The following is a 20,340-nucleotide window of genomic DNA, read 5'->3' as shown; positions in this document are numbered from 1 at the left end:
TCTTCCCTTTTACGTTTGCCTCGTGCTCTGTCTTGTGAATGCTGTTCAAGGTCTGTGTTTTGCTATGAAGAACTTAAAAGTAATGTCTAACATTTGAGATGCAGTGGTCAAACGAGATTGTGTCGTTGCTGTCTAAAATGTTATTGTTTTTTACTTTTAAGATTATTGAAACATTTATGAATTTGCCTTATAACACAATACTTACTGGGTTTGTGTATTTTGTGTTAATCACCTAGAACTCTTCCTTTGGTGGATTAAGATCTCTTTTTGACAATAAACAGAAATAGCTTACCAGCTACGCATGCATGTCTATTTGTGTCAGTATCCTTAGTGTTTTTGATTCATGCTTTTTATTAAACTCCTATTTTTCTATGGCTATTGAATTCAAACAGTATGATACTCCTAGCTCAGATTGGCTAAAATAAAACAAATCCTTTTCTTTCTCTATCCTAATTTTCTCTCACTTTTCTTCAACAGGCTATTTTAGGGAAGAATATTTCTCTAAGTCTAAAAGCAATTTTCTTAAAAAAAAATATAAGTGAATAATTTATTTGACAGATGAAATTTCAAGAAAATTAAAAAATACTGTATGATAGTATATTTTCTGAAACTTTTTTACATAACTATTGTACTATGTACAGACACACACACTTATGTAGATCCCTAAGGATAAAAAGAGTAAGACTGGGCCAGACACGGTGGCTCATGCCTATAATTGTAGCATTCTGGGAGGCTGAGGTGGGAGGATTGCTTGAGACCAGCCTAAGCAAGAGTAAGACCCAGCCTCTACAAAAAAATAGAAAAATTAGCCAGGCATGGTGATGCATGCCTGTAGTGCCAGTTACGTGGGAGGCTGAGCCCAGGAGTTTGAGGTTGCAGTGAGCCACTTCTCTAGCCCAGGTGACAAAGTAACCCTGTCTCAAAAAAAAAAAAATAAAAATAAAATAAAACTATCCCCATGAATTTACACATGAAGTTGAAATACTTGTGTTTCCAATAATAGGAGAAGAAAGGAAAATGTTTCTTGAACATATTTGTTGAAATGGCTTGTTTATGAAAGGTTAGCTCAATAGTAAGAAAACTTAAAAAAAAAAAGTGACTGGCAGCTGTCACGTTGTAATTGAATAGTGACAAGTAAAACATTGGATTTGATAGATGTTGTAATAATTGAGCTTTTTTATTTTCCTATGAGGCCAAACTATGAGATACTGCTGTTTATTAATAAAAGAACCCTGAAACCTCTTCAGAAATATTCACTGATCCAGCTCTAATACCCAGAGCTAGGGTTTATTTTTAGCATCCATGGCATATCTTCTTTTTGCTGACTTTGAGTTTGGAAGATGAGTAACAGATGGAACTGAGGAGAAAAAAGGATTTACTGACTATTGTTCAAAAAAAATTCTCACTTAGTATACTGGCATAGAGACAGCTTAATGATAAAATTTTCTGAAAGGAATTATTTTATAGAAGTGAAAATACTTATGTTTGTGTTTTTTTTTTTTTTTTCCTCCTTGACCACATGCTGCAATACAGGAAGCTCTGATTCTGTGGCTCCTGATGTAAGTAGTATTCATTTGTGGTTTGGAATAAACAAGGTGAACCTGGTGGGACTGAATTAGTACATGGTAGCATCGCTTACCATTATTTTAAGTTGCATAAGGGTTTATTAGATCAGTATTCATTTGTAGTTTGGAATAAACAAGGTGAACCTGGTGGGACTGAATTAGTACACGGTAGCATCGCTTACCATTATTTTAAGTTGCATAAGGGTTTATTAGATCATAATCCTTCCAAGTTGAACAGATTTACTGTGAAATATAAAGCCACATCTTCCTTGGTGCAGTTTATATGAAGTGGGAGGTACATAATGATTTGTATGTGCAGAAGTGTTCCAGTAGTTGTGACTGAATGACGTTGTGTTGTTCTGTGTTTGCACCTTTTCTCTGACAATGGGTCAGCTTCCAGTTCCAGCCCTCAGTGCCCCGAGTCGCTGGGCTTGGGATCCAGAGGAGGAGCGGAAGCGGCAAGAGCGGTGGCAGAAGGAGCAGGACCGCCTGCTGCAGGTAGCACAGGGTGGCGTGGGCCAGGAGGAACTAGGCTGGCTTTTGTGGCTTTTCTCTGGTCTCTGTCAACCAGGGTTGAGAAGCTCATTTAAAAAAACAAACAAACAAAAAAAAAACACTAATAGTCTTATAATGAATCTTTTTGTATGTAGCACATTTTCCATTAAACACTTACTTTTCCATTTTGAAGATTTCCAGAGTCATACTTTTAAAAACATTATTCACCCTTGTGTATGTTTTTGAAGAGTACAAAGGGTACCCACTTAGGGTGAGAGACGTACAGACTTTGTGATGACTTAGTTCCCGTAAACTATTTACTAGTCCACTGCAAAATAATTCAATCCGCCTTACAGTTTGCTAGGGGCTTTAATGAATTACTGCCACGGTCAAGGGTATTCTGAGAGTCTAACCTTTCCTAACATCTGCATTTTAATTCAATACAAGCTTTTTTCCTACATTAGAGACAAAAATTTGATGGTAAAATGAAAATAAAATGACTGTCTTTAAAGGTTGAGGTGAAGGTTGAAAGATAGCTAAAGTATCAATGAAAAAGATTCTGCTTAATATAAAAATTTAATCTATGGATTGATAACATGCCATATTTCCTTGTAGGAAAAATATCAACGTGAGCAGGAGAAACTGAGGGAAGAGTGGCAAAGGGCCAAACAGGAGGCCGAGAGAGAGAATTCCAAGTATTTGGACGAGGTAGCCCTGGGACACGCCTCCTTACTTCCCTCCCTTTTCTTTACCTTGTTGGTGGAATTAGCCTAGAGGCAGGAGACGTCTCATTTCCCTCCACTTTTGGCCACATGCTCAGCTATGTAGCTCTTTGAAAAATACAGTGAGCTCTGATTTACTAGATTTTTGATTTGATGTTTCCACCTTTCTCCTAGTTTTTCTAGTGCACATTAAAGAACTATATTAATAGAGCATAAGTGCATCTTCTTCTTCTAAGTTACATCTTGGTCACTCATGCATGGCTTTTTTCTTAGCAATAAAACACTTATTCTTCTGAATAGTGTTCTGGGCCAACTATGATTAGTATTACCTAAATCTTGAATATATGTTTCTAGATGAAATTATAGAAATGCACAGATTCAGATGGATTTCTTTTTTCACTGGTCACCTAGGAACTGATGGTCCTAAACTCAAACAGTATTTCTCTGACCACACGGGAGCCCGCTCTTGCCACCTGGGAGGCCACCTGGAGTGAAGGGTCCAAGTCCTCTGACAGAGAGGGGACCCGAGCAGGAGAGGAGGAGACGAGAGAGAACCAAGAGGAAGTTGCTCCTGGAGACCAAAGAAAGAAGCTGCAGGAACAACGCACTGTGGAGAGGGAGCAGGAACTGAAGCAGCAACAGCAGCAGGAAGAGCAGGAGGAGTGGCTTCGGGCCCAGGCTGAGGAGCAGAAGCGCCGGGCAGAAGAGCAGAAGCGCCAGACAGAAAGGGAGAGGGAAACGTCTGTCAAAATATACCAGTACAGGAGGTCTGTTCCCATAGTCAGAGAGCACAGGGATTTTAGATTGGCCTTGCCCAGCCATTTCCGCCCCCCATTTCAAAGGCACCTCCTGGCTCTTCCTGCTCCCTATCACCCATTCTCTACACAAGTGAACACAGCCCAGTGGAACCTTGAAATCCTTACCTATCATGTCACCTTACTTCCCTGCCCCAAACTCTAAGTGCTTCCTGTCACATCATAACACCATCCAATGTCCTCACCGTGGCCTAGAAGGCTGGCACGAACCAGACCGGGGCCCTCTCATCTGCCTTGTGGCACCTACCACTCTTCCCCTCACTCTGTTCCAGCCACACCAGCCTCCTTTTTCTTACTTGAAAATGCCCAACGTTTTCTGCCCTTGGACTTTGACATTTTCTAGTCTCTCTGTTTGGAGAAGTCATCCATCACATTTGTATTTGTTTGTCTTGCTCTCTCATTTTCTTCTAGTCTCTGCTTAAGCATCACCTTAGACTTTTTAGAATATCTGATCTAAAACACATGCCTCTTCCTCACACTTTCTCTCTGTATATGCTTACCCTGTTTAATATTATGCATTTTGTTTGTTGGTCACCTGCCTCAGTAAGATATAAGCTCAATGAGGCCAGTAAATTTGTTTCGTATACTTCTGTAGCCTGGTCTTAGAGCAGCACTAGAACACGGTGGGCACTTAGCATATACTTGTGGAATGAATGAGCGAATGAAAAAATTGGAAATGCCTGTTTGCAGGAGTGGGTCTGTTTTCTGTAGTGATTAGTTGAAATACCTTTGTATGTTTAGTTTTTAACCCAGATACCATTTGCATAAAGAGACTTGAATAACATTATTTTGGTATCCTTATCTTAAACTCAAAGAAGGCCTTAAAGTCTAATATTTTTGACTATAAATTTTTTTCATCCAATTTGTAGGCCTATTGATTCCTATGATATACCAAAGGAGGAGGAAGAATCTACAGGTTTGCTTCCTAGTGACAGGTGTGTAGAGCATTTCATTGTAATTTACTTGATGGCAATTGGGCTTCAGATGAACATTCCAGATGATTTGTAGAACTACTTTAGGCCTTTGTCATTTGTGGGATACAAAGAGAATTTGCTGGTTGATCTTTGTACAGTTAGCTTTTGTTGCGTGACCAACTACTCCCAAACTTAGTGACTTAACTCATGATTTTGTGGGTCAGCATTGTGGGCTGAGCTCAATTGAGTAGTCCTTTCAGTTGACTGGGCCCACGTGTGCATCTGTTATTAGTTACCTGGACAGCTCTGCTTTTGAAGGTAGGTTGGCTGTCCACTGGAACAAGGAGAGCAACTGGGCCATGTGTCTGTCAACATTCAATAGGCCAGTGGGGTCTTATATAGGGCAAGGAAAAGAGAATTAAAGAGAGGAAGCCTGCAAGGCATCTTGAGGTCTAAGTTATTATCTGAAGTCAAGTCACAGGCCAGCTCAAGTTCACGGAGAAGAGATCTCTACCTCTTTATGGGAGGAGTCACCCTGCAAGGGGAATGCACACAGATTGGGGAAGAACTGTGTCCCTATTTTGTAATTCAATGCAACCTTTATTTTAAAAAGATTATGAGCAGTGACTTAAGATTGTCCTCAAAAGGGTTACATATGGACAGATGAGATGAGAATGATAACCTTTCTCTTAGGCAGTTTGGTTAGAACAACTGGTCACTTTGGGGGAATGAAGATAAGATTTCAGATATCTGAAAAGTTATACATGTCTTAAAATTTTCTAAAACATTGTTTTAATGTTTCAAAGTAATTTTTAAAATGCTTTGCAGTTTTGAAATCAATAAGGACTTCTAAACAGAGTCTGTCTATAAATATCCGGTGTAGAGCCATTAACTTGTATTTTCAGAGTTGAAAATTTTCCTTTAGGAAATTTGTCTTACTTGCTAGATAACAAGGAAAGACTTGTATCTATGGGCAGTCAGGATGACTGAATAGGGCTCAGAGTAGAAAGGGAAGAGGAAAGAAATAAACAGGTAGTAATAGCCTGACAAATAGGCTAAAAAAAGTCTAGTGATTGATGACCTCATTTATAATGACTCTCTCTCTCTGGGTAACTATAGATCATTAACATGTTTATCTCTTTTTTAAAGGTATGGATTTATTTAAGTATTTAAAAAAGCTGTATTTATATAGCTCATTACCTTGGGAAAAAATAACTAAAATGCCGAGAAAGGAAACTTAAGGAATCCTGGAAAATATGAAATACCTCCACTCCGCCCTGATAGAGCATGCCCTAGCGGCCCTGAGGAGTGTGGCTAGACATCTGGCAATAAGTGTTTCCTTCTGTGTAAACACAAGTAAAATCATTCACAAATGCAGCTACCAGTTGTGATACATTGTTATACATTATAGATTATTGCATTGCATGCTATGCATAAGTATAATATTGCATATTATTTTTATAATGTATATTATACATTGTTATTGCTACTATTATTTTTGAAGCTCAGTGTGCTTAGTATAATGAGAATGAGATCAGCACATGTTGATTTATAGATCTAAATCTTACCGCTATAGCAACGTTAGGCATTTTTGGAAGTTGACTATGCAGTATGTTTTAGTAACTCTTTGGAATGCAAGGCTAGCATTTGGTACATTGCTGTTCCAGAGTAGTCAGTGGTATCTTAATGTCCAAGAAGGGGACATCATGACCCTGGGGCAATGTGGAGGAAGTGGGACAGTCTGACCTTAGGTGATTTGATGGCAGATGTTTTGTGAGCCTGGTAAGATTGAGATCTGGATCAGAGTGCACATTGACAAAAATTGACCAATAAATCTTGGTCTTAATCATTGTACAAGCTGGAGAAGTACTGTCACACGTTTATATCTCTTTCTAGCATTTCACTCTTCTCTGTTTTAGGAGTGTCACTGTTTTCTGTTAGTTTGTGCAGTATGAAAAATCCCTTGGTCTACAAATAAATAGACATATGAAAGAAATCAACTGCTTTAATAAGCAATTTTTTTAGTGTTATTACTTCATAAATGTGAAAAATGTTATTAATGAGATATACTTAATATATTGTGTTCTGTGTTTTAGGAATAAATCCAGATCCACTACTGAACTGAATGATTACCCTATAAATAAAAATGGTAAATCTGATTTTTTTTCAAATTTCTTCACGGTTATTTGTGCTATCACATTATGAAAAACATTTTAAGGGTCAAGATATTTCATATTTATTAAGATTATATAATTAAAATACTGAATATTTTTAGATCTACATAGAAAAATAATAAAACAACTATCTTGTGCTTATTTTGGCTTTATTTTATAATGGAAAAAGTAGTGGGAGATTAAAATGGTTTTTAAATTGATAATGAAACGTAGGAATTTTGCAAAGCAATGCTGTTGCAGCTTTGTATAGTAGATTTCATCTTGCAATTGAAGAAATGGTACGGAAAAGATTTTTGCAGAATACTAGGGGCGTTAGAATTATATACTAATTTGAAATTTTAAATGCCAAAATGTCAAAAAAATCCAAAATGATAACTTCACTAAGTTTGCAAAAACAATTTGGAACTTGATATTGTTAGTATAAAGAATGTTTCTGAAGAATGCATGTAATTAACTGAAATCATGTAACTATGAAAAAATACCCCTAAGCAATGATCATCATTTTAAGTGCATTTGCATACCATGATTTGCATAAACAGGCTGCTGGTCAGTTAACATGAATGGATGAAGGTCCAGGGTGAAGATTAAGGTGGACATGCCCATCGAAATGGACAGCCACTCCCCAGCTCCACCTTGTCATTGCCATGGGGGAGAATGCATACCTCTGACTGCCTGTTCTTTCTGCTGTAAAAGAAAAGTTTAAAAAAAAAAAAATCTATATTTGTGTGTTATCTTTTATGTGCTGAAAAGGGATTTAAAAAAATTTTAAATCTTCTATGAGCCAAACAACATGTCTACTGGCCATAGCGGTCTAGTGGCAGCTAGTTTGTAACCTCCATTAGAGCTTGATAGAATTTATAGTTCTATTAGGATTCATGGTCCTATCATTGCCCCTTTCCTTGAACACAAGGACCTTCATTATCTGGTCCTAGTTTAACTTTCCAGCCTGTTTTGCTGTTTTTCCCTTCGGAACTCTTAACTATAACTAAATTATGCTCTCTCAATTCCCAACTTATCACATACTTTCTGATGTGGTTCCTCCGGCCTACCTTTCTCTGTTTATATTTTCTGTTTCTTCTCCCCTGAACTTGCCTTTAGCCACCATTATAGTTTAAATATTTCATTATTCATGAACTGTTTTTAACCTGCAGTGATTATATTCTTTCCTGAAATTAAACACATGACCGTTAGTAACAGCAACTGTGAACCTCTGGAATAATCATGTTAATATTTATGGCTTGTGTCATTAATCTGGTTATTTTGTGTGTATATTTTATTCCCTTTATTAACTAAATGCAAGCTCCTAAATAGCAAGCAATGGAAGTTATTAAATATTTGATTCGAAATTTGGTTATACCAAAAGGCACATTTAAAATAGAAAACATTTATTTAACATCTGACCAAATTGGTAAGGTGTGCATGTACACAAATGGAAACATAGGTATGTGTAAGAAACCTCTGGCTTACTCATTGCTTTTACTGGAAGGTGAACCAAGGCATAGACAATGAATTTTGAAACAAAGGCAGTAGCAGAGAATCTAGAGAAAGAAAGAAAATAAATCCTTAAATAACATTTCCTAATCCAAATTAAGGTACAAATGATACTTCAAAATTGTGGATGTGTTACCTGAATCTGAAATTAATCAGCAAATCCAAGAGATGAATACCTCAAGATAAAACATGATTTAATTGTCATTAATAAATTCAACATTCAGATTATAGTTCTGTCAGTTTCATAGAGTAGAAACAAGTTTGATAACATTCATGGATTATTATTTGGATAGCTTGGATATTTTTCCTGTTGACAAAAACCACCTTAATGATTGAATACGCTCTCATTCCTGCAATTTGGTCATCAGGCACACATGGGTCATATCAGCTGGAGATACATGCATGTATGTCTGCTCTGTCTCCCCAGCGGGAACGTAAATTTTTTGAAAGAAAATTCCCTGTTTCCTTGCAGAGTTGTCACAGTAAACATTTGAGCATGTGCTTGATTGATTTACTTTAGGAAGGGAAGAATGGAAGAAAAACTATTTCTAGATGAGCAATTTGTAACTAGATAATACTGAGACTAATACTAGTCGTTGGTTTTTTAGACAGCTGCCTTAGTTTTCTCCAGTGGGTTCTGTGGTGTGCCTCTGGCTGTCGGGCTGGAATTTCCAGTAGTAGGGGGCAGTTACTTTGTGTTCACGTGCAGCAACCTTCTTGAGAATCGATAATATTAGCACATGTGTACAATGTCCCATTTCAACGTGCACTGCATTTGGAGGTTTATCTATTACTTTTTTGAATGTACCAATTCTGAAACTTTTGACATGTTTTTAATTTAGGAAGCAATAGATATTTAGACCGAATTGGAAGCTCTAGCTCTTCACAGAGGAGCTCCAAGAAGGAACAAGGACCATCAGAAGCGGAGTTGGAGAGACAACAAATCCTTCAGGAAATGAGGAAGAGAACGTCCCTTCACAATGACAACAGCTGGATCCGACAGCGCAGTTCCAGTGTGAATAAAGAGCCTATTTGTCTGCCTGGGATCATGAGAAGGTGTGAGACATTTTGGGACTTATTTTCTCCTCTTTACTATGAGGCAGATATTTAATTTGTAGACATGCTGGTGCTTTGGATAGATGAGATGTCATGATAATTCTTCTACTTGCCTAAGGTTTGGTGAGAGAGAGGGATGTAGAGCAAAAGTCATCGAGCACTATTAAGTGTCAGACACAGCCAGTTGCTTGATTTACATCATCTAATCTGGGGAAAATGTTTCGAGGTAAGGATAGTAATTCTGTTTTCCTATATAAGGAAACTGGCTCAAGCAGGGAAGACACTTGGACAAAAATGGTTAATAGGTTGCAAATCTTAATGTAGAACTCTGAGGTGATATCCAGATGCTTAAGTAATGCATGATGCTCTTGGTGCTTTCTTGACCACTGAACTTGAGCAAATAGCAGTTTATTTTTTTTTAATTTAATGTTTACAATGAGATATGGTTAGATTGGAATTGTGATAGCGGGGTTCAAAAAGTGTGCAAACCTAATTTTTATAGCCTTAAGAAGGTAAAGATATAGATGTTAATTGGAAGTGAGTGGAGGAACATTTTAAAAGATATCTCTTGGGTAGGTGAATTCTGCGTTATTTCCTTATCTGACAAAACAGACTGGAGAAAATTATTTGTAACATATTACAGAGAAAGAGCTAATTATCTCAATATGTAGATAACTTTTTTAAAATCAGAAAATAAGCCCTAACAACTTAAAAAAAAAAAAAGACCAGTGATATGAACAGGCTATAGACAAAAGAAACACAAAGCCAATAAACATGGAAGATCAATACTACTCCTACAATGATGATGTATCTCTTTTGTTTAAAGGATTTGTGAGGAGTTAAAATTGATTAAGCTTGTTGCCAATTGGTTGGATAGTTTTTCAGTATGTATGAAGCAAAAGTTTATACGTCTGTATTCTGAGCAATTTAGTTTCTGGCATTCTATCTTCTGGATATATTTGGATAAGTATGCAAAGATATATTCAAGGATGTACATTTAAACATTCTTGGCAATGGCAAAAGAAAAGAAAAAAATCACGTCTATTAAGAGGTATTAGTAGTTGAATAAATAGTGGCATACCAATAAGATCAAATACTATATGACTATTTTATTAAAGAATGAAAAGAGACATGTTGCTGCATAATATACCACCTCAAAACTTAGTGGATTAGAATAATCATCTCACAATTCTGAGGGCTGACTGGGTAGTTCTTTGCATGGTGTTAGCTGGGGCACTTGAGCAGCTATAGTCATTTAGGTTAGGAGTTGGGAAGCTTTTTTATGTGAAGACAAGGTAGTAAATAATTTAGGTTTTGCAGGCAACATAGGTTTCTGTCATATATTCTTTATTTTTTTAAATAACTTTTTTAAAGTGTAAAAAATATTCTTGGTTCATGAGCTATATGTATGTTGGCAGTGGGCTATAATTTGCAGCTTGATGTAGAGGCTCACTGAGGTCTCAGCTGGAGCGGTTGGTTGGAGCCTCTGTTCTCCATGTGGGCCTCTCCACATAGCTGCCCGGGCTTCCTCATGGCATGGAACCTGGGTTCAGAGAGGGGAATCTTGCAACAGGACAGTCCCTAATAAGCAAGTGCTTATCACCATGTGTATCATGTTTGCTGATGCCTCATTGGCCAAGTTAGTTATGTCGCCATGGTCAGAGTCTGCGGGAGGGGACTACACAAGGGCATGGATACCAGAAGGCATGATTCATTGCCAGTCACTGAACTAGTCTATCCCATGAACAGACACGAAGATAGTTCAAAGATAATATATATTACATGGAGAAGAAGTTATTCAAGACTGTGTTGTGGAAAAATCCTATTTGTTTTGTTAAGAATATTAAGTACCCAAACACATTGTATATGTATATAGACAATGTCTTTATGTGCATATGTAAATTTGTATGTGTCTGTGCTTGCATATGTGAGAAAGGATCTGGAAGGACACACAATTGACCGTGGCTGCCTCTGGGGGTTGGGGCAGGTAAACTGTTAGTGAGGGGGGGACTTTTACTCTCCCTCAGATAACCTTTCTACACAGCTGGAGTCTTTCTCCTTATGATGATATAGCACTTTTATAAAGTTAAAAAAATATTTCAAGCTTGGGATAAGAGAAAATTTTAAAGGCAATAAAATCAAAATTCACCAAGTAGAAAAAACCCTCATAATTTAGAGTTAAGAGGGATTCTCAAAAAGTTATATTGAATTCAACTTGTGAGCTAAATCCTATTTTAAATGCATATTCAGTTTAAGGGAATTGGCTGATGAATGCTTCTATAATGTGGACATTAAACAGCTGTTAAATTTTTGGGGTTTGTGTGGTGTGTGAATGAAGGTTTCACAGGAGGCGTGGCCTGGGTGAATTGGGGCTTTGGTTTCGAAGCCAGTACCACCACTGACCGGCTCTTACTATGGACAAGTTCCCTTCTACGAGATTGTATCTTACAGTGTTGTGAAGATTGAATAAGTTTAATATTTTTGTGAGAGTGTCTAGAGTAATACCTGGCATGTTTAAGTGCATCAAATGTATTTTTTTGTGTTGAATTTTAAAAAAGACTTTTAAGATCAATATGTCTAAACTGAAGATTTAAAGAATAAGTATCTGTCTTTCTAGTCTTACTACAGTATTAGCTTTTATTTTTCAAAATTTTCCTTGTAGTATTTTTCTTTCCACTTTGGTTGGTATTTATTCTATCTAAGCACCAAGTAAATGAAAATAAATGAAGGTTGATTGACATGTGAAACATCATGATGCCTCTGATGAAGAGCAACTTTACTTGTTAAAGGTAATTTTTCAGATGGTCCCTGACTTTCGATGGTTCAACTTACGTTTTTTTGACTTTACAATGATGTAAAATGGTAGGCATTCAGTAAGAACCATACTTGCCCATAAGACCATTCCATTTTTCACTTTCAGTACAGTATTCGATAAATTACATAAGATACTCAACACGTTATTATAAAATAGGCCTCGTGTTAGATGATTTTGTCCAACTGTAGGGTAACGTAAGTGTTGTGCATATTCAAGGTAGGATAGGCTGAACTATGATGTTCGGTAGGTTAGGTGAATTAAATGCATTTTTGACATATGATATTCTTATTTTATGATGGGTTAATCAAGATATAACCCCATCAGAAATCAAGGAGCATCTGTATATAACTATATTAGATTAATGCCTACATGTAAAATGGATATTTTTTAATGACTGTAATGATGAATTAAATAGATTTCTAGTTGAAGATACCACATTATGTTGATGAATCCTTTTTGTGTTTCAGAGGCGAATCTCTAGATAACCTGGACTCCTCACGATCCAATTCTTGGAGACAGTCCCCTTGGCTCAATCAGTCTACAGGGTTCCATGCGTCTTCCTCCATGCAAGACTTCAGTCGCCCACCACCTCAGCTGGTGTCCACGTCAAACCGTGCCTACATGCGGAACCCGTCCTCCAGTGTGCCCCCACCTTCTGCTGGCCCCGCAAAGACCACTGCTGTGGGTGGAGCCCCCACCCCTCAAAACCATTCCCCTTCAACGTCACAGTCAGGTTCTCAGCCACGCAGCAGGTGAGGCCCTTCATGTTTCTCTTTTTCTTCTCTTAGTCTCAGGTATTGTTTTGTGGCAATTTCCCCTAAACCTTATTCAAGCTTTGCAATGAAAAAGAAAAATAAGCTCTCTTGAATGTGTCAAATTCAGTGTTCTTTTATCAAGTCAATTAAGAAGCTTTCTGTGTAACTCTAATAGCATTTATAGATGTTTCATGGAGACCTTTAAAACGTCTACTTACCACCACTGTCTCGTTTGCCTGTGCTTGTGGTCAGTGTCTTAGATGTAAGACATACCTGAATAGTCCTATGTGGAATCATAAAAATATATAGTAGCTCATGAGTGCATCTCAAATTTATGAGTCAAAGCAGTATTGTAAAATGTATGACTATTTTCATGACACTGTAGTACAAACTCATTTTATAGGAACCGAGTATGAAAGAAAAGCATTATAATGCAGCTCATAGTCTGGAGAACTTTTAACTAGTTGGGTTAAAGAGATGTGAAGTAGGTTCAATCTTGCTTTTTGGGTTTTTGATTGCCAAAATGGTTGCTTGGCTGTTCTGGTTTGCTCAGGCTATTATCGACAGAATTCTGCAGGTTATATTGTGTGGGAAATGTGTAAATGATGATAGGGTCCCAACTAGAAGCTGGTCTTTTGATATGCAGTGAAGCTGAGATATCAACACGAGTTGGGTTTTTAGATCTTTGTAGCTTCTCCACAGATCTTTTGTGCTTCCCATGAGTACGTACAGCAGTGCTGCTGTCGCCCCAGGGGAGTGCTACTGGCATACACTGTTTCATCACAAAGGGAATACTTAAACGTAGCAACATGTGGATTAATATGGGGATTTTTGTTAAGAGACTTTGGTAAGAAAACATTTTATATCAGTTCAAACCTTTGTAGATCCACGTACCAGGATCTACAAAGTATGTATTAGAGAGTTTGAATTGAGAGGTAAGGGGTGAGGATTTATGGTAAGTTTGGGCGGTGGGGAGGAAGGCAGAGGAGAGCATACCCATTTACCTACCGAGAGCCCCACTCTAGGCGAGCAGAGAACAGAGGGACAGGTTATGGGCCCTTGTGCCCTGGAAGGTCTGGATCTAGAGAGGGTGGCCCTCCTAATGTCAGACACTCGGCAGCTGTGCACTGTTCTGTGTCACTAGAGCGCTGTGCTCATGCCCTGGAGGTGCCAAGGTAAGGAACGAGGGGTGCCACCTTACCACCTGGGGGAGGAGGTCAGCCCTGGATCCCAAAGTAAAGTAGAAACCCTCCTTCCCTATCTAAACAGTAGCTGTCACTCACTTTTCATTTCCTTCTCCGCAGAGGTGTATAAGCCAGAGGCAGTCAGGAAAGCACCGATACTTTCTTTAACTAGAAAATTGGGTGACTGAAAAAGAGGGTAAAAAATAAGGCTGAGAAGGTCGTTTGTGGAAGACTTGCAATGCCTCTCGAAGGAAGTTGGGGCTGCTTTTAGCATTCTGAGGGGTGGGGTGACATGATGAGAATTGTGTGCTTTGGCAGGATTAACTGGCAAGATGTGGATTAGAGGAGGTGAGACTGTTGCTGAGTACAGATGGGATCTAAGGAGGGTCAGCATCGTGAAGTGCAAGACGGACTAATCGCACTGAAAGTGTTCATTAATGTGCATAGTGTCAGGGGTGTCCGAGCTGCCATGCAGATTGTTCAAGGTTACCATATAATCAAGGCATGCTTTAGATGGCTGGTGAAAGTTTTTCTCCCACAGATACACAGAACCTTCCTTAAATTTTTATTCATGTTAATACCAGAGTGTGATTTTAAAATAAGAATCTTGAGCTGCATGGTGAAAGCCTCCGTTCCGTTCTTGTTCTGCATCTAGGTCAGTCAGTGGGAAGCGCATGTGTTCCTACTGTAATAAAATTCTGGGCAAAGGAGCTGCCATGATCATCGAGTCCCTGGGTCTTTGTTATCATTTACATTGTTTTAAGGTGAGACTGAGGCGAACAGCTTGCAGGCCTGCAAAGCTTTGCTTGGAGAGCGCATGGCTGCTTTGAGCCGCTGGGTGTGGATGTGCCACTAACAAGCTCTAGGTGTTGTATTTGTCAGTCTGTGCTGCATTTGAACCACAAATTGCTCGCTACCATTTAGTTTTCCAATCTTGAACCTTGTTTTAAAAATTCAGTCTACAAAAACTGTGCATTTCCTATCTCTAATCTGTTAGAATTCTATAAATAAAATTTATAGTACCTAAATGCTTTCTTTATGGTGCCGTCATAGACAAACTTGAAATACAATTTATCAAGAACTTACCAGTGTTACTAACATCTTGGGGACATGCAATTTTCAAGTGTCTGAAAGCCTAGCTTTGAACAGGAGAGTATGTAAAGAAAACCATTGTTAGTGTTTTCTATAATGCACAGCCTGCTTATACCTGATAGGTTTTTGCACATGGGAAGGAACTAAGGCCGTACCTGCTTGGTTTTGCAGTATCCCTCTCTGGAGACATGTCTGTTTGATTCTCAAACTTAACACTGGGCCAGAGAAATGTTCCAGTTGTTGATCCTGGAGTCCCACAGACCACAGCTTGTTCAAGCTTGTACATTGCTGGCTTGGGCTGTTCCTAGGCAGAGCAGAATGAGTCAAGATAATTGGAGTTTGGGCCTGTGGAACCAAAATACCCAGCCTTGAAGTGAGGCGCTGTGTGGAAACACATGCCGGCTGGTGCGGTGGGGATGCCGGGAGCGGCCCACCGCAGGGTGGAGTGCCGGAAACCCACGCTCCGTTCACCGCGACCAGTTCTTTCATGTGGTCCCCGACCCTCCATTCCCCTAGGGGAGTGAAGACTAAATTTCTTTAAACCAATCAGCAAATTATTTCTACTTTTCTTGGGTATATTTAGACTGATCATCTTGGCTCTGAATATTGGCTTTATGAATTCTTTAAAGTCTTATCTGGAAGGCTTGATTTTAATCTACTAATCATCCCTTGGCCTTTTTTTCTTCGCTGAAATGTATCTGAGAGCTTAGAAGCTGCATTCTGCTTATGTTTTTTTCCCCCGATAGTGCCCCAAGCTTTCTCAAGCTAATTATTATTTTTTCTTGTCCCCCCAGTGTGTGTCCTGTAAGTGTGACCTCGGAGGCTCTTCCTCAGGAGCCGAAGTCAGAATCAGAAACCACCAACTGTACTGCAACGACTGCTATCTCAGATTCAAATGTAAGAGAGCAAATCAAAGAGAAAATTTCTTGTCTTTTAAGGAGAACACGGGTTCCCATGCATTTCCCTGAACCTCCAGCCAACTCCCCATCAAGTTCACTGCCTTAGGATTCCGGGTTTTAGGAATCTGAGTCTGTCCCCTTCAAACAGGGTATATAGTAAATGGGTCACTGCTCAGGGTTCCAGCCACACAAGGGTGGGTTTTGGGGAATTAGAACACAGGTCCCAAATCAGGACACTGACTTGTGTTATCTGCCCAGGGTCTGGAGAAATCTCTAATGACTCAAGAATACAAACAAACCAAAGCAGACAGTTAAATGAATCTTGTTATTTAGGCTGTAATCTGTTTCTTTACTAAGGACTGGTCTCTCATCATCACCTTACTTCCATTATTTAACAATCAACTTTGATTATGTGATTTAGAATATGACCAACTTTTAAAACTATTGTTCAGAGTAACAAAGAATAAGTCAGTTCATGCTTTGTTAATATAATCATATATCAATATATATAATATTTTTAAAAGGAGAGCATTAATTCTGATTATATGGTGTTTCAGTATCATTTTTAGAAAAATTGATTTAAAAAAAAACTTCAAATGCTAGTTTGTGTCTAAGCATGTGTTTGTGTGTTATAAAAGGTAGGGTAGCATAATTAGGTTGTATATTGTTTATAGCTACAGCAAGACAACCATTACTGCTGTTTGTTTATATTTTGAACCTTGATGCTGGTAACGTCTGTTTCTTCCTTACTGTGAAAGGGTGTTACAAGTGGTATCAGCAAAACCATTTGCTTTTGAACGCTGAGGTATTTATGTGGCCCCTTATGTGACGAGTGCTTTGGAAATGGTTTAAGCCCAGTCAACTCTCTCTTATCTGTCGGTGGGTTCTGAGCCTTCTTACGGCAGCCGTCCAGTTTTTTCCTGGATGCCGATGCTGAGGTTGGAGAATGTCAAGGCTGGGCATGTACTGGGGGGAGTGTGTGTATGTGTGTGCGCTTTTCTCTCTCTCATCAGATCCCAAAGCCAAGTGGAAATGAGTTTTCAGAACCACCATTGTAAAATTGCCCATGCCTTTTCTCTCCTTCAATACAAATAATAGAGAGTTGAGTGTAATTTACACCTGTAGAAGCGGTTAATTTTTACTCCATTTTTGCAAATAAAGAATTGTAGAGCCCAGAGGTTGGGGTTTGCCTAACTTTATCCTAAGAGTGAGTGACAGGTTACTCTTTCTACCTCACTGGGCCACTCTCTGAGTGACGACTGCTACGTATCCCAGGTGGCAATATTCACGTGTTTCTGAATCTAAGCATTTTTCTTTCTTCTCTCCTTGCCTGATCAGCTGGACGGCCAACCGCCATGTGATGTGAGCCTCCACACGAAAACACTGTTGCAGATAGAAGAAGAGGTGGTGGCTGCTGATGTAGATCTATAAATATGTGTTGTATGTCCTTTTTGCTTTCTTTTTTTTAAAAAAGAATAACTTTTCTTTTTTTTTGCTTCTTTAGATTATATAGGAACATTGTAGTCTTGGTAGAATCTGTATTTTTTGTTGTTTATTTATAAGAAAGTAATTATGTGTGGGGGAAAAGTGCAGTATTGTTGAATTCAGCATCTTAAAAGCACAAGGGAAAAAAAAATAAGAACTTAAAAATATTTTTGAAGCTGAAAATGATCTAGTTTGACTTTCTAGTGGTGTTTTGAAGAGGGTATTTTATCGTTTTTTTAAAAAAGTTCTTAAACATTATTTGAAATAGTTAATATAAATATGTAATTGCATTTGCTCTGTTTATTGTAATGTATTCTAAATTAATGCAGAACCATATGGAAAATTTCATTGAAATCCATCCCCAAATTTGCTTCTGTATCCTTCCTTGCACCTATGTAATATGATTTAAAAAATTTACTTTATGTAACATTGTATTTGCTTGATGAGGGGAGCTCTATTTTCCTTAACATTAGAAAGCTGCTTATTTTCATTAATGAAAAATAACCACAGTTTGTATACCAGAAGTTTTCTCCTGAAACTAGTGAACCTTTCTGTTCAATTGCATTTGTAAATAAACTTGCTGATGCATTTATGGAGTGGTGGTTCTTTTTCTTCTGTGTGTGTGTGTGTGTGTGTGTCTGTCTGTCTGTCTTTAGGCCTTTTAATGATATTTCAGTATGTGCCCTTTTTGGATATTGTTTTATGTAGCAGATTTGCTGAAGTATAATTGACATCATGAATGGCACATATTTAAAGTGTGCAATTTGACAAATTTTGACGTGTACATCTGTGAAAATACATCATAGTCTTGATGTTTTAACTGAAATTTTAATGAACTTTTTATTTTTGATAAAGGTATGTTTTTTGAATACATTTTTATGGTAAGAGGTGATGTGAGTGATTAATTGTTGGATCATTTGAATAAAATCGTTTGCTACCCTGGTAATAAAAGAGAAAATTGAGTTTAGAAAATCTATAGAGCAAAAAATGTACACTGATATTTCAGAAATCTGGAGTGGGAATGCAAGAATACAAAACTTTAGCATGCTTTGAGCAAAAGTATAAACCTGTTTGAATCCTTTAATAATAATGTAAATGGATTGGATGATACTGGGAATTGAAAACTATTGGAATAGGTTTAAAATATATAGTTAAGTGTTAATGTTAAGAGAAAGTTAAGAACTTTATTTAGCACTTATTCTTTATTTTTGATTATTAAATTAATATGTGTTTATTGTCAAATGCCCCTCCAAAGCATAAAGAATATAATTCTAAAATTCTCGATAAAACCCATAAAATGTTGGTGTTTTATGGGTCGGCATGAGCATAGAGAAGGGGAGAGGACTTTACTCTCTATTTACCTTAAGGCATGGAACTTCTTCAGTGCTGAATTTAGGAAGGAAAGCCTGAAAAGTGAATTTGTTCTGTTTAAGAATTTAATTTTAGCATTTTACTTGGAATGTTCAGATGTATTAGAGTGAAAACCAACAAAAAAAAAAGTGAAAATACCTGGATAGACATAGAATAATAACAACTGCTTGATTGTTAGAGTTGAGAGACATGCCTAATAGGGTGTGTCAGGGTTGGGATTTTCTTTGTTTTGTTTAGCACTTTAACATCCTTCCCTGAAATCTGGAAGAGGGATTAAAAGGCATGCGAATGCAAGTCCCAGTTCATGCCAGTAAAAATGGCATTTAAAAACTAATTTGTGCTTAAAATCCATGCATTGGAGGTAGAAACACAACTTCCAGGTTCTTCATAAAACATGTAGATGCTGGAAGTATGTGTGATGACTACCAAGCAATCCTTATTCTCATGCAGGAGAGACAGGCACATACCCAGGCATATTCTAGTACATGGCAGAAGAGACTAGGGCTATGAGAGAAACTGTGAGAAGGGAGTAGAAGTAACTTCATAGCAGAGTAGACATTTGAGCTACATCTTTAAGGGCAGATACAATCAACTGAGCATGTGAAAGGAACAAAATACCATTTCTGAGTTAAGATCAATATCCCAGTGCTTCCTCCCTTACTTTGTATTCCCACTAAACCTTACACAGTTTGGCCTGTGTTGCAAAGGAATAAGAAGACCACTAGATACGCTCTGTGTGATTGTGTATCCACGAACTGGTGAAGATCTGACTTAGGGTGGTGAGACCTGCAAAATTAGAACGAAGTAGATGGATGAGTGATCACAACTCATGGATGTGATGGGACCCAAAGACAAGCAAATGAGTAACTCTAGGTCCTCAAGCCTGGGTAGCTCAGAGACTGATATTTTTTATTTTTAGAGATAGGGTCTCATTCTGTCACCCAGGCTAGAGTACAATGGCTTAATCATAGCTCACTGCAACTTAACAACTCCTGGGCTCAAGCGATCCTCCCACCTCAGCTTCCCAAGTAGCTGGGACTACAGACATGAGCCATTGTGTCCAGCAGATACTAATATTTGTTTGGACAGAACATACTGCAAGGTTGACATACATTTAGAAGTGTCTAAAGGTAGCTGAAAATATTGGATTGGGTTTAAGTTGCAAGAGAAAGAAATATCCATTAATGTGTTCATTTGCATTGTCAAATTGACTTAAAGTTTATTTTCTGAACCAAGAGGAAGAAAGTTGATTCATCCAACAGTTCAATAATATCATTAAAGAAGCATATCATTCTGTCTGTTTGGCCATCCACAATGTTGGCCTGATCCTAAGGCTAGTTCCTACTATGGTCGTAAGATGGTTGATGGGCTTCCTGCTTCCTTGTTCTTGTCTACTGAAAGAGAAGCTGACTTCTTACTGCTCTCAAATGTGTAGGAAAACTCTCCAGAAGCCTTCAGCAAAACACCTTTCTTCTCATTGGCCAGACTTGAGTTATTTGTTCACTTT

The 20,340-nt window shown here is 38.0% G+C and overlaps 1 protein-coding gene across 6 annotated transcripts in view; it reads left to right on the top strand.

Annotated features, from left to right (window-relative positions):
* The window catches only part of LMO7 (LIM domain 7), a 194,396-nt gene extending 175,658 nt beyond the window's left edge, over positions 1–18,738 (top strand). For 3 of the 6 annotated variants that reach the window (XM_069467663.1, XM_069467664.1, XM_069467668.1), the window contains 11 exons: positions 1,534–1,559; positions 1,959–2,063; positions 2,676–2,768; positions 3,194–3,549; positions 4,467–4,532; positions 6,608–6,660; positions 9,019–9,232; positions 12,515–12,799; positions 14,642–14,750; positions 15,873–15,975; positions 17,316–18,738. In XM_069467663.1, the coding sequence (XP_069323764.1) occupies positions 1,534–1,559; positions 1,959–2,063; positions 2,676–2,768; positions 3,194–3,549; positions 4,467–4,532; positions 6,608–6,660; positions 9,019–9,232; positions 12,515–12,799; positions 14,642–14,750; positions 15,873–15,975; positions 17,316–17,338 (1,433 nt within the window). In that variant the 3' untranslated portion in view covers positions 17,339–18,738. The remainder of the gene's footprint in view (positions 1–1,533; positions 1,560–1,958; positions 2,064–2,675; positions 2,769–3,193; positions 3,550–4,466; positions 4,533–6,607; positions 6,661–9,018; positions 9,233–12,514; positions 12,800–14,641; positions 14,751–15,872; positions 15,976–17,315) is intronic. The other 3 variants (XM_069467667.1, XM_069467666.1, XM_069467669.1) reach the window with 2 other exon arrangements.
* Positions 18,739–20,340: the final 1,602 nt, after the last annotated feature.

Source organism: Eulemur rufifrons, chromosome 4 (assembly GCF_041146395.1).
Source record: "Eulemur rufifrons isolate Redbay chromosome 4, OSU_ERuf_1, whole genome shotgun sequence".
Taxonomy (NCBI): Eukaryota; Metazoa; Chordata; class Mammalia; order Primates; family Lemuridae; genus Eulemur; species Eulemur rufifrons.
Note: the sequence above shows the minus strand (reverse complement) of the source record. Positions and strands in the feature narration are given on the sequence as shown.